This window comes from Chroicocephalus ridibundus, unplaced genomic scaffold (assembly GCF_963924245.1).
Source record: "Chroicocephalus ridibundus unplaced genomic scaffold, bChrRid1.1 SCAFFOLD_301, whole genome shotgun sequence".
Taxonomy (NCBI): Eukaryota; Metazoa; Chordata; class Aves; order Charadriiformes; family Laridae; genus Chroicocephalus; species Chroicocephalus ridibundus.
In genome coordinates this window covers 137,801-151,165 of record NW_026961279.1, presented here as the reverse complement: position 1 = coordinate 151,165, position 13,365 = coordinate 137,801, and the positions used below count along the sequence as shown (strand labels likewise).

The following is a 13,365-nucleotide window of genomic DNA, read 5'->3' as shown; positions in this document are numbered from 1 at the left end:
CCACAACGGTGTTCTGCGGGAAGGAGCTGAGGATGGGGCCGGGCAGGGTCACCACCACGGGGGAGGGCTCGATGACGACGCAGGAGTTCTGGCACTGCCTGACACAGGGCTCATTGCAGCTGTTGGCCAGCGGGGTCGGGCAGCAGGGCTGGCAGGGCTGGCACCGGTTGTAGCAGGACATCTTGCGGGGCCGGAGGGCACCTGGAGGAAAGGGCAGGGAGGAGCATGGGAGCGCGTGAGGAGCAGCCTGTCCGCCAGCCACCAGGGAGCCAAGGCCCGTGCTGGGCGGGGAGCTGGAGGCTGTGCAGGGAGGCCCACGCGCCTCTTTGCCTGTCCCCGCGGGCACCATGCAAAGAGAGCCAGGCGCAGGAAAGCTCTTTCCTAGCCAAGAGCCCAAGAGTCCCCTCCGCCCAAGAGTCCCCTCCGCCCAGGCCCAGCCCCTCTCCGCACCAGACCGTCTCCCCGCTTCCCCTCCCAGGACAGCCAGCCCCAAGCCCCGGTATAGGACAGAGTTCCAACTCACTTGCTTCCAAAGAAGAAGAAGGGGAGCAAAGCGGATGAGAGAGTGAAGAGCTGGGATGGCTTTTATACTGGGCCTGCACTGCCCCGGGTCCAGACAAAGCCTCTGTGGAAGTCATAATTTTCTGAGAAGCTCATCTGAAATGCAAAACATGCCAGCTAATGATACGGGCTGTGTTTTGTTTTCCTGCACGGCTGCCTTTTCATTTCCTTGTTTGGCCGTACCCACTCCCCCTTGAAGGCTCCTTTTCAGTGCTGGGCTGGGAGGCCCAAGGATTCCTGGGACAGGGGCGCATCAGTGCCAGCACAAGATGAGTCCCAGGTGCCGGAGGGGTGGCGTGCAGGCTGGGGACATTGTCCTGGGGCACTCTTGTGGGTTTGTTGGCAGCCCCATTGGCAGGAAGAGCCCTGCTGCTCCCAGCCCTGCAATCCTCACCTGGATGCCAAAGGCTTCCAGAGTGGAAGGGACGATGTGCCACGTCCCCTTTCTCGCAGCCTCCAAACTCTCTCTCATGGTCACTGGCCTTTACCTCCAAAGGCGGGTGCTCAGCGCCGCCGCTTTTGACTCTTCCTCCTCGTGCTGCTCTGCTCTGGGGAGGCCTTGGTGTGCCTGTTGGGCCTCCTCCGCTCCCTGGTTTCTCTCCTTGGATCCCCTAGCAGCACCAACATCATCAGTGCGTCTGGAGCCTTCTCCTGCCCCAGGCTGCTCCAGCCCTGCCCTGCCCTGCCAAGGGGCTTTCCCGTGAGTCCACAGTTGCTCGTGTGTTGGCAGGGCTGCTTGCTTACTTGCCCTTGTGTGCCTACGGGAGCAGTGCGAAAGGAAATTCCACACAGGCATGAGGGAAACCTCTTGTACTGTGAGGGTGGCCAAGCCCAGGAGATATTGCCCAGGCAGCTTGTGGGGTCTCCATTCTTGGAGACATTGCTACCTGTGGAGAGGAGAAGCTGCTTTGGTGGCTGGGTGGCCCAGCTCTTCCTGCTCACCATCATGGCCTAAGACTGATTGGCGGCCATGTGCCAGCCCCAGGTTTGGCTGGTGTCGTGCGAGGGAAGATCTGTGCCATTGTGGTGGCCAAGTCTGAGGGCTGGGGCCACTCTCCCCTTGTTGGCACCAGTGGCACTCACCCTATGTCGCCCAACCACCCCCCCAATGTCATTGACTGCTTCTTCTGTGAGGTACCACCCACGCTGGCCTGAGATGGGAGCTGCTGGACTGGGGTGCTCCATGTCCCCATCGGTGGCACTAATGCCCTGGTGTGCTTCCTGGCTTTGTTGGGCTCCTGTGGGGTCATTCAGGTCTCCACCAGGGCAGCAGATATGAGAAAAGAGACACAAGGCACATGCGGCTTAGCTCTGGTTGTGCTGTCCTTTGAGCCACGGTCCCTGATCTTCATCCGCCTCAACACTAGCCTCTCCCAGGACAGAGGGGTGTCAGTCTTCAGCAGCTCTGGTGATGCCTCTCCTCAAGCCTCTGATGAAGAGCCCGAAGAAACACAAGGTAAGGGAAGCAGTAAGAAAGACGGAAACAGAGTAGCTTTTGCCAGCCTGTCCAAGGAAGGACTGGGACCATCCAATTGGGGCAAGTTTCTTTCTGTAGAAGGGGAGGTAGGATGGAGAATGAGGGGTTGCAATGACAGAGGACAAGGATGCACGCACGGGATGGGAAACGTGCAGAAGAGAAAAGGGCAGGGCAGGGCAGGGAATGCAGGGTAGATCTCTTTTGATCGGTGTCTTTCATGAGTTGCTCACCATCCTCAGGGATCCCTTGTCTTTTCTTGACACAATGCCCGTGTGTTACAGCCATATGTGGAATTTTCTGACGAAAAATGTAATTTGCAGGCAGCATGCGTGATTGCCGCCATCACAGTGTAGAAAGCTTCTCTGGTGAATGAATGGCTACTCTGGAGGGGCGAGGTGGTGCAACCCCTCCTCGTGCTTCCTTGGGACTTGTTTCTCGGTGGTAGGGCTCTGTGGACACCTCATGCTACAGTCAGTGGGAGCACTTGGAGAGCAAAATCTGTCCCACTAGAAAGGACTGCACACAGGGGAAGAGAGCGGTGAAGAGGCTTGCCGGCTGCTCTGCAGAGGCCGGACTCTGGTTCAAAGCACTGGCATTTGATCAGAGTTGTCCATGGCAGCCCCTCCACTCTGTTGGGACAGCAACTGGTTACTTATGATATGAAAAGGCCAGGAGAAGTCTAGAAGGGCAAGAGCTGTCCTGTTGGAGGATTGACGCTAAAATCTGTGGTTGATTGATTCTGCGGTATGGACAGCTGTTCCCTGTGGGACACTGTTGACAATCTTTCTGCTGTTCCCAGTGTGCTGCCTTCCCCTCCTCCATGCAAAATCCAAGCGGTGTCATGGGTGGTGGCTTCAGCACAATGGCCTTCTCTCACTACCTGCCTCAGGTAAGGAAGACAGACGTAGCAGGTGGGCAGAAAGCCCTGCGAAGAAAGAAGTGGAGCTGAATGTCCTGGGAAGTTCTGGAAGGAGAGGGCAAAGTAGGGATGGGGATTGGTGTCATCATGCAGGAGAAAAGCTGCACTGCTTGGGATGGGGCTCTGACACAGATGCTGCCCTCTCTCTGGCCGTGCAATGGATGGCCAGGGAAGAAGACCAGGGAGCCTTTTGACCTGCTGGAGATGAGTGTGAGGGTTGTGCCTTTCGCCGCCTCCTTTGTCTCCTTCTGCCTGAGCATTGCAGATTTAGTTCTGGGAACTGCCAGCAGGTTCCTACCGTAGGTTCCTAGCAGCAGGTTCCTATCTTAGGTGCACGGCTCCCCTTGGGCCGCCTGGCTTAGAGTGTTACAGGAGGCATCAGTTTCCCAGCGGGTGTGAGTGCCTGCGAGGATGTTCAGGGCCCTTGTGACCGAGAGGACTTTGAAAGGTCGAGCTGTGGCCTGGCTGCACCAGTTGGAAGCTCCCAGCACTGGAAAACCTGGTCCTGGCCCTGGGGAGCCAGCGCCCAGCAGAGGTGGCAGCTTGATTCCCTTTGTTTGGCCAAGCAAGTGCTTTAACCACTAGGTGATGTGTGTAAAACGGCTCCCCGGGGCAGAGGTGTGGGATCCCAGGCAGCCCTCAGAGGGTTTTGCTCCACCCTTTGGGCTGAGGTTTGGAGGCGGCTTTGAGCTGGCAGAGGGAGGAGAACACGGGAGATGGCGAGCTTCAGCTCCCATGTCCTGGGAGCTCCCCGGGCACCTTGTTGAGTGGCAAGGGTGACACGGTCTAGGTTTACCCAGCAACCTTGGTGGGACTGGCAGAGGCTGGTGAGACACACGTGTCAGGCTGGGGAGGAGCAGGGCTGGGGGTTGGTGGAGGGGGTGTCAGCGCTGGAGAGGGAGAGGGGAGTGCTGACCCTCTGGCAAAACCAGCAGCTATCTTTTCGGGAGAGGGAAGGTTGCAGATGGCGCGTGGCAAAGGAAGGGAGACCTGTTGTGAGCAATGGGCGTGAAAGGGGGAACATGCCTCTACACATCCCTGTTGCAAATAACACAAATCCTCCAATGTGCTGTTCCTACGCGCATACCTAGAGAGACAGAGCTGTCTCTCACCTGTGAGGAAACAGACCACATCTGCACTTAGAAACTCCGCCTCTCCTAGCTGTGCTGGAGGAACTGCTGGCAGCCTGACTGGGGGCAGACAAGATCCCGGCAAGACCTGCAAGGGAGGCTAAGTCAACGCCAGGAGAGCTGAACTGCTGCAGAAGCACCGGCTTGTAGTTGGAAGCCACAGAGGGAGGTAGGAGAGGAATAGCCCACCTCTCTGCCTCGGCTGAGGGAGTGAGAGGCAGTAGCTGGAGATCACAGAATCATAGAATCATTGAATCCTACAATCACCTAGGCTGGAAGGGACCTTAAAGATCACCGAGTCCAACCATTAAGCTAGCACTGCCAAAACCACCACTAAACCATGCCCCTCAGCATGACGTCTGCCCGTCGTTTAAAGGCCTCCGGGGATGGCGATTCCACCCCTTCCCTGGGCAGCCTCTTCCAATGTTTGATTACCCTTTCTGTGAAGAATTTTTTCCTAATATCCATCCTAAACCTCCCCTGGCATACCTTGGGGCCATTTCTTCTGGTCCTGTTGCTTGTTACTTGGGACAAGAGACCGACCCCCCCCCACACAATCTCCTTTCACGTAGTTGTAGAGAGCGAGAAGGTCTCCCCTCAGCCTCCTTTTCACCACACTAAACAACCCCAGTTCCCCCAGACGCTCCTCATACGACTTGTTCTCCAGACCCCTCACCAGCTTTATTGCCCTTCTCTGGACTTGCTCCAGAATCTCAATGTCTTTCTTGTAGTGAGGCACGCAAAGCTGATCACCGCATTCGAGGTGGGGCCTCGCCGGTGCTGAGTACAGTGGGACAATCACTTCTCTAGTCCTGCTGGCCACACCATTCCTGATAGAGGCCAGGATGCTGTTGGCCTTCTTGGCCACCCGGGCACACTGCTGGCTCCTATTCAGACAACTGTCGACCAACACCACCAGGTCCTTGTCGGCCAGGTGGCTTTCCAGCCACTCTTCCCCAGGCCTGTAGCGCTGCATGGGGTTGCTGTGAGCCAAGTGCAGGACCCGGCACTCGGCCATGTTGAATCTCGTACCATCGGCCTCGGCCCATCAAGCCGGTCTGTCCAGGTCCCTCTGTAGACCCACGCTACCCTCAAGCAGATCGACACTCCCGCCTAACTTGGTACCTCTGCAAACTTACGCCATCTTGACTTGCGGCAAGAGGTGCACCGGGGAGAGCTGGCAGGGAGGAGCGCAGGGGCGCGTGAGGAGCAACCTGTCACACAACCACCATCACCGCTATCACACCTGCCAGAGGGAGAGGAACTCTCCTGAAGCAAGAGCCAACCACCAGGGAGGGTCCAGAGGTGCTGCTGGATGCACAACCAGCTCCCAGTGCCACCACCACCACCAGCCAGTGCGGCCGGGGAGATGGACTCCTCACTGCGGCGGTGGTTGGGCTCCCCATCATCGGCAGGGTGTGCTCGAAGGCTGAGGAGGCCATTTTTGTGTAGGCATGCAGCAAGGCAGGCCCTGACGGTGTCTGGCCCCCCCCGGAAGACAGGGCCGTCTTCCTCAGCTGCAAGGGACAGCATGTTGGAAGGAGCCCACCGCCTGTGTCTCACTCTCCCCTTCCTCCACGAATGCCCATGGCGCGCCTTTGTGCCTGCAAGATCTCCCTAGAGTGACAGCTTTCTCTCTGGCAGCCACGGATACCATCCAGAGAGAGAAGGAGCACGCAGAGGCTCAGGCTGGGATGCAGCAGAACTTTAATGAGTTGAAAGAGGGAAAGGAGGTGCCCTGAGTGGGGGCCGCGGTGCAGGGAGCACCAGGAGAAGCTGGGAGTCTTTGCCCCTTGGCCAGGGTGCAGTTCGCACTGGGAGTCTGCCTGCCTGTCTGCCTGCCTGCCCCAAGAGGGAGAGGGGCAGTAGGTCCTTCCTTGGATGGGGATTGGCAGGTGCTCTCAGCCCAGGGGAGCAGAAGACAACAGAGTAACGAGAGAAAGGAAAGAGAGTGAGAAACAGGCAAGTTAGACAAGGGCATGTGTTCAGAGAGCGCAGGCACGCCTCCTCCCGCCTTCCTTTGCAGCTGGAGCCGTGGATGCTGAGTCCCTCTGAAAGCGATGGCCAGGATCTCTGTGCTCAGTCCATTACCGTCTTCTGGGTTCCTGGGGGGTCCGCGTGTGCGGCCGCCTGTGGCAGCTTTAGCAGGGCAGGCATGTTCTCCCACAGTAGCGGCTGCTAAGGCAGGAGAGGTCGCAGCAGCCAGAGTTGATGGGCACTCCCTGACAGCTGAGGATGCTGCCAACGGCAGCGGAGGTGGAGGATCCCACAACGGTGTTCTGCGGGAAGGAGCTGAGGATGGGGCCGGGCAGGGTCACCACCACGGGGGAGGGCTCGATGACGACGCAGGAGTTCTGGCACTGCCTGACACAGGGCTCATTGCAGCTGTTGGCCAGCGGGGTCGGGCAGCAGGGCTGGCAGGGCTGGCACCGGTTGTAGCAGGACATCTTGCGGGGCCGGAGGGCACCTGGAGGAAAGGGCAGGGAGGAGCATGGGAGCGCGTGAGGAGCAGCCTGTCCGCCAGCCACCAGGGAGCCAAGGCCCGTGCTGGGCGGGGAGCTGGAGGCTGTGCAGGGAGGCCCACGCGCCTCTTTGCCTGTCCCCGCGGGCACCATGCAAAGAGAGCCAGGCGCAGGAAAGCTCTTTCCTAGCCAAGAGCCCAAGAGTCCCCTCCGCCCAAGAGTCCCCTCCGCCCAGGCCCAGCCCCTCTCCGCACCAGACCGTCTCCCCGCTTCCCCTCCCAGGACAGCCAGCCCCAAGCCCCGGTATAGGACAGAGTTCCAACTCACTTGCTTCCAAAGAAGAAGAAGGGGAGCAAAGCGGATGAGAGAGTGAAGAGCTGGGATGGCTTTTATACTGGGCCTGCACTGCCCCGGGTCCAGACAAAGCCTCTGTGGAAGTCATAATTTTCTGAGAAGCTCATCTGAAATGCAAAACATGCCAGCTAATGATACGGGCTGTGTTTTGTTTTCCTGCACGGCTGCCTTTTCATTTCCTTGTTTGGCCGTACCCACTCCCCCTTGAAGGCTCCTTTTCAGTGCTGGGCTGGGAGGCCCAAGGATTCCTGGGACAGGGGCGCATCAGTGCCAGCACAAGATGAGTCCCAGGTGCCGGAGGGGTGGCGTGCAGGCTGGGGACATTGTCCTGGGGCACTCTTGTGGGTTTGTTGGCAGCCCCATTGGCAGGAAGAGCCCTGCTGCTCCCAGCCCTGCAATCCTCACCTGGATGCCAAAGGCTTCCAGAGTGGAAGGGACGATGTGCCACGTCCCCTTTCTCGCAGCCTCCAAACTCTCTCTCATGGTCACTGGCCTTTACCTCCAAAGGCGGGTGCTCAGCGCCGCCGCTTTTGACTCTTCCTCCTCGTGCTGCTCTGCTCTGGGGAGGCCTTGGTGTGCCTGTTGGGCCTCCTCCGCTCCCTGGTTTCTCTCCTTGGATCCCCTAGCAGCACCAACATCATCAGTGCGTCTGGAGCCTTCTCCTGCCCCAGGCTGCTCCAGCCCTGCCCTGCCCTGCCAAGGGGCTTTCCCGTGAGTCCACAGTTGCTCGTGTGTTGGCAGGGCTGCTTGCTTACTTGCCCTTGTGTGCCTACGGGAGCAGTGCGAAAGGAAATTCCACACAGGCATGAGGGAAACCTCTTGTACTGTGAGGGTGGCCAAGCCCAGGAGATATTGCCCAGGCAGCTTGTGGGGTCTCCATTCTTGGAGACATTGCTACCTGTGGAGAGGAGAAGCTGCTTTGGTGGCTGGGTGGCCCAGCTCTTCCTGCTCACCATCATGGCCTAAGACTGATTGGCGGCCATGTGCCAGCCCCAGGTTTGGCTGGTGTCGTGCGAGGGAAGATCTGTGCCATTGTGGTGGCCAAGTCTGAGGGCTGGGGCCACTCTCCCCTTGTTGGCACCAGTGGCACTCACCCTATGTCGCCCAACCACCCCCCCAATGTCATTGACTGCTTCTTCTGTGAGGTACCACCCACGCTGGCCTGAGATGGGAGCTGCTGGACTGGGGTGCTCCATGTCCCCATCGGTGGCACTAATGCCCTGGTGTGCTTCCTGGCTTTGTTGGGCTCCTGTGGGGTCATTCAGGTCTCCACCAGGGCAGCAGATATGAGAAAAGAGACACAAGGCACATGCGGCTTAGCTCTGGTTGTGCTGTCCTTTGAGCCACGGTCCCTGATCTTCATCCGCCTCAACACTAGCCTCTCCCAGGACAGAGGGGTGTCAGTCTTCAGCAGCTCTGGTGATGCCTCTCCTCAAGCCTCTGATGAAGAGCCCGAAGAAACACAAGGTAAGGGAAGCAGTAAGAAAGACGGAAACAGAGTAGCTTTTGCCAGCCTGTCCAAGGAAGGACTGGGACCATCCAATTGGGGCAAGTTTCTTTCTGTAGAAGGGGAGGTAGGATGGAGAATGAGGGGTTGCAATGACAGAGGACAAGGATGCACGCACGGGATGGGAAACGTGCAGAAGAGAAAAGGGCAGGGCAGGGCAGGGAATGCAGGGTAGATCTCTTTTGATCGGTGTCTTTCATGAGTTGCTCACCATCCTCAGGGATCCCTTGTCTTTTCTTGACACAATGCCCGTGTGTTACAGCCATATGTGGAATTTTCTGATGAAAAATGTAATTTGCAGGCAGCATGCGTGATTGCCGCCATCACAGTGTAGAAAGCTTCTCTGGTGAATGAATGGCTACTCTGGAGGGGCGAGGTGGTGCAACCCCTCCTCGTGCTTCCTTGGGACTTGTTTCTCGGTGGTAGGGCTCTGTGGACACCTCATGCTACAGTCAGTGGGAGCACTTGGAGAGCAAAATCTGTCCCACTAGAAAGGACTGCACACAGGGGAAGAGAGCGGTGAAGAGGCTTGCCGGCTGCTCTGCAGAGGCCGGACTCTGGTTCAAAGCACTGGCATTTGATCAGAGTTGTCCATGGCAGCCCCTCCACTCTGTTGGGACAGCAACTGGTTACTTATGATATGAAAAGGCCAGGAGAAGTCTAGAAGGGCAAGAGCTGTCCTGTTGGAGGATTGACGCTAAAATCTGTGGTTGATTGATTCTGCGGTATGGACAGCTGTTCCCTGTGGGACACTGTTGACAATCTTTCTGCTGTTCCCAGTGTGCTGCCTTCCCCTCCTCCATGCAAAATCCAAGCGGTGTCATGGGTGGTGGCTTCAGCACAATGGCCTTCTCTCACTACCTGCCTCAGGTAAGGAAGACAGACGTAGCAGGTGGGCAGAAAGCCCTGCGAAGAAAGAAGTGGAGCTGAATGTCCTGGGAAGTTCTGGAAGGAGAGGGCAAAGTAGGGATGGGGATTGGTGTCATCATGCAGGAGAAAAGCTGCACTGCTTGGGATGGGGCTCTGACACAGATGCTGCCCTCTCTCTGGCCGTGCAATGGATGGCCAGGGAAGAAGACCAGGGAGCCTTTTGACCTGCTGGAGATGAGTGTGAGGGTTGTGCCTTTCGCCGCCTCCTTTGTCTCCTTCTGCCTGAGCATTGCAGATTTAGTTCTGGGAACTGCCAGCAGGTTCCTACCGTAGGTTCCTAGCAGCAGGTTCCTATCTTAGGTGCACGGCTCCCCTTGGGCCGCCTGGCTTAGAGTGTTACAGGAGGCATCAGTTTCCCAGCGGGTGTGAGTGCCTGCGAGGATGTTCAGGGCCCTTGTGACCGAGAGGACTTTGAAAGGTCGAGCTGTGGCCTGGCTGCACCAGTTGGAAGCTCCCAGCACTGGAAAACCTGGTCCTGGCCCTGGGGAGCCAGCGCCCAGCAGAGGTGGCAGCTTGATTCCCTTTGTTTGGCCAAGCAAGTGCTTTAACCACTAGGTGATGTGTGTAAAACGGCTCCCCGGGGCAGAGGTGTGGGATCCCAGGCAGCCCTCAGAGGGTTTTGCTCCACCCTTTGGGCTGAGGTTTGGAGGCGGCTTTGAGCTGGCAGAGGGAGGAGAACACGGGAGATGGCGAGCTTCAGCTCCCATGTCCTGGGAGCTCCCCGGGCACCTTGTTGAGTGGCAAGGGTGACACGGTCTAGGTTTACCCAGCAACCTTGGTGGGACTGGCAGAGGCTGGTGAGACACACGTGTCAGGCTGGGGAGGAGCAGGGCTGGGGGTTGGTGGAGGGGGTGTCAGCGCTGGAGAGGGAGAGGGGAGTGCTGACCCTCTGGCAAAACCAGCAGCTATCTTTTCGGGAGAGGGAAGGTTGCAGATGGCGCGTGGCAAAGGAAGGGAGACCTGTTGTGAGCAATGGGCGTGAAAGGGGGAACATGCCTCTACACATCCCTGTTGCAAATAACACAAATCCTCCTATGTGCTAATCCTACGCGCATACCTAGAGAGACAGAGCTGTCTCTCACCTGTGAGGAAACAGACCACATCTGCACTTAGAAACTCCGCCTCTCCTAGCTGTGCTGGAGGAACTGCTGGCAGCCTGACTGGGGGCAGACAAGATCCCGGCAAGACCTGCAAGGGAGGCTAAGTCAACGCCAGGAGAGCTGAACTGCTGCAGAAGCACCGGCTTGTAGTTGGAAGCCACAGAGGGAGGTAGGAGAGGAATAGCCCACCTCTCTGCCTCGGCTGAGGGAGTGAGAGGCAGTAGCTGGAGATCACAGAATCATAGAATCATTGAATCCTACAATCACCTAGGCTGGAAGGGACCTTAAAGATCACCGAGTCCAACCACTAAGCTAGCACTGCCAAAACCACCACTAAACCATGCCCCTCAGCATGACGTCTGCCCGTCGTTTAAAGGCCTCCGGGGATGGCAATTCCACCCCTTCCCTGGGCAGCCTCTTCCAATGTTTGATTACCCTTTCTGTGAAGAATTTTTTCCTAATATCCATCCTAAACCTCCCCTGGCATACCTTGGGGCCATTTCTTCTGGTCCTGTTGCTTGTTACTTGGGACAAGAGACCGACCCCCCCCCCTCTACAATCTCCTTTCACGTAGTTGTAGAGAGCGAGAAGGTCTCCCCTCAGCCTCCTTTTCACCACACTAAACAACCCCGGTTCCCCCAGACGCTCCTCATACGACTTGTTCTCCAGACCCCTCACCAGCTTTATTGCCCTTCTCTGGACTTGCTCCAGAATCTCAATGTCTTTCTTGTAGTGAGGCACGCAAAGCTGATCACCGCATTCGAGGTGGGGCCTCGCCGGTGCTGAGTACAGTGGGACAATCACTTCTCTAGTCCTGCTGGCCACACCATTCCTGATAGAGGCCAGGATGCTGTTGGCCTTCTTGGCCACCCGGGCACACTGCTGGCTCCTATTCAGACAACTGTCGACCAACACCACCAGGTCCTTGTCGGCCAGGTGGCTTTCCAGCCACTCTTCCCCAGGCCTGTAGCGCTGCATGGGGTTGCTGTGAGCCAAGTGCAGGACCCGGCACTCGGCCATGTTGAATCTCGTACCATCGGCCTCGGCCCATCAAGCCGGTCTGTCCAGGTCCCTCTGTAGACCCACGCTACCCTCAAGCAGATCGACACTCCCGCCTAACTTGGTACCTCTGCAAACTTACGCCATCTTGACTTGCGGCAAGAGGTGCACCGGGGAGAGCTGGCAGGGAGGAGCGCAGGGGCGCGTGAGGAGCAACCTGTCACACAACCACCATCACCGCTATCACACCTGCCAGAGGGAGAGGAACTCTCCTGAAGCAAGAGCCAACCACCAGGGAGGGTCCAGAGGTGCTGCTGGATGCACAACCAGCTCCCAGTGCCACCACCACCACCAGCCAGTGCGGCCGGGGAGATGGACTCCTCACTGCGGCGGTGGTTGGGCTCCCCATCATCGGCAGGGTGTGCTCGAAGGCTGAGGAGGCCATTTTTGTGTAGGCATGCAGCAAGGCAGGCCCTGACGGTGTCTGGCCCCCCCCGGAAGACAGGGCCGTCTTCCTCAGCTGCAAGGGACAGCATGTTGGAAGGAGCCCACCGCCTGTGTCTCACTCTCCCCTTCCTCCACGAATGCCCATGGCGCGCCTTTGTGCCTGCAAGATCTCCCTAGAGTGACAGCTTTCTCTCTGGCAGCCACGGATACCATCCAGAGAGAGAAGGAGCACGCAGAGGCTCAGGCTGGGATGCAGCAGAACTTTAATGAGTTGAAAGAGGGAAAGGAGGTGCCCTGAGTGGGGGCCGCGGTGCAGGGAGCACCAGGAGAAGCTGGGAGTCTTTGCCCCTTGGCCAGGGTGCAGTTCGCACTGGGAGTCTGCCTGCCTGTCTGCCTGCCTGCCCCAAGAGGGAGAGGGGCAGTAGGTCCTTCCTTGGATGGGGATTGGCAGGTGCTCTCAGCCCAGGGGAGCAGAAGACAACAGAGTAACGAGAGAAAGGAAAGAGAGTGAGAAACAGGCAAGTTAGACAAGGGCATGTGTTCAGAGAGCGCAGGCACGCCTCCTCCCGCCTTCCTTTGCAGCTGGAGCCGTGGATGCTGAGTCCCTCTGAAAGCGATGGCCAGGATCTCTGTGCTCAGTCCATTACCGTCTTCTGGGTTCCTGGGGGGTCCGCGTGTGCGGCCGCCTGTGGCAGCTTTAGCAGGGCAGGCATGTTCTCCCACAGTAGCGGCTGCTAAGGCAGGAGAGGTCGCAGCAGCCAGAGTTGATGGGCACTCCCTGACAGCTGAGGATGCTGCCAACGGCAGCGGAGGTGGAGGATCCCACAACGGTGTTCTGCGGGAAGGAGCTGAGGATGGGGCCGGGCAGGGTCACCACCACGGGGGAGGGCTCGATGACGACGCAGGAGTTCTGGCACTGCCTGACACAGGGCTCATTGCAGCTGTTGGCCAGCGGGGTCGGGCAGCAGGGCTGGCAGGGCTGGCACCGGTTGTAGCAGGACATCTTGCGGGGCCGGAGGGCACCTGGAGGAAAGGGCAGGGAGGAGCATGGGAGCGCGTGAGGAGCAGCCTGTCCGCCAGCCACCAGGGAGCCAAGGCCCGTGCTGGGCGGGGAGCTGGAGGCTGTGCAGGGAGGCCCACGCGCCTCTTTGCCTGTCCCCGCGGGCACCATGCAAAGAGAGCCAGGCGCAGGAAAGCTCTTTCCTAGCCAAGAGCCCAAGAGTCCCCTCCGCCCAAGAGTCCCCTCCGCCCAGGCCCAGCCCCTCTCCGCACCAGACCGTCTCCCCGCTTCCCCTCCCAGGACAGCCAGCCCCAAGCCCCGGTATAGGACAGAGTTCCAACTCACTTGCTTCCAAAGAAGAAGAAGGGGAGCAAAGCGGATGAGAGAGTGAAGAGCTGGGATGGCTTTTATACTGGGCCTGCACTGCCCCGGGTCCAGACAAAGCCTCTGTGGAAGTCATAATTTTCTGAGAAGCTCAT

The 13,365-nt window shown here is 58.4% G+C and overlaps 1 protein-coding gene across 1 annotated transcript; it reads right to left on the bottom strand.

Annotated features, from left to right (window-relative positions):
- Positions 1-12,583: 12,583 nt before the first annotated feature.
- On the bottom strand, positions 12,584-12,889 carry LOC134509172 (feather keratin Cos2-3-like). The gene has a single exon (XM_063321656.1). It carries the CDS (start codon positions 12,887-12,889, stop codon positions 12,584-12,586), a length of 306 nt encoding a protein of 101 aa, XP_063177726.1.
- Positions 12,890-13,365: the final 476 nt, after the last annotated feature.

Excerpts from the sequence above, each read along its gene's own strand:
- LOC134509172 (XM_063321656.1), bottom strand. The coding sequence starts at position 12,889 with ATGTCCTGCTACAACCGGTGCCAGCCCTGCCAGCCCTGCTGCCCGACC.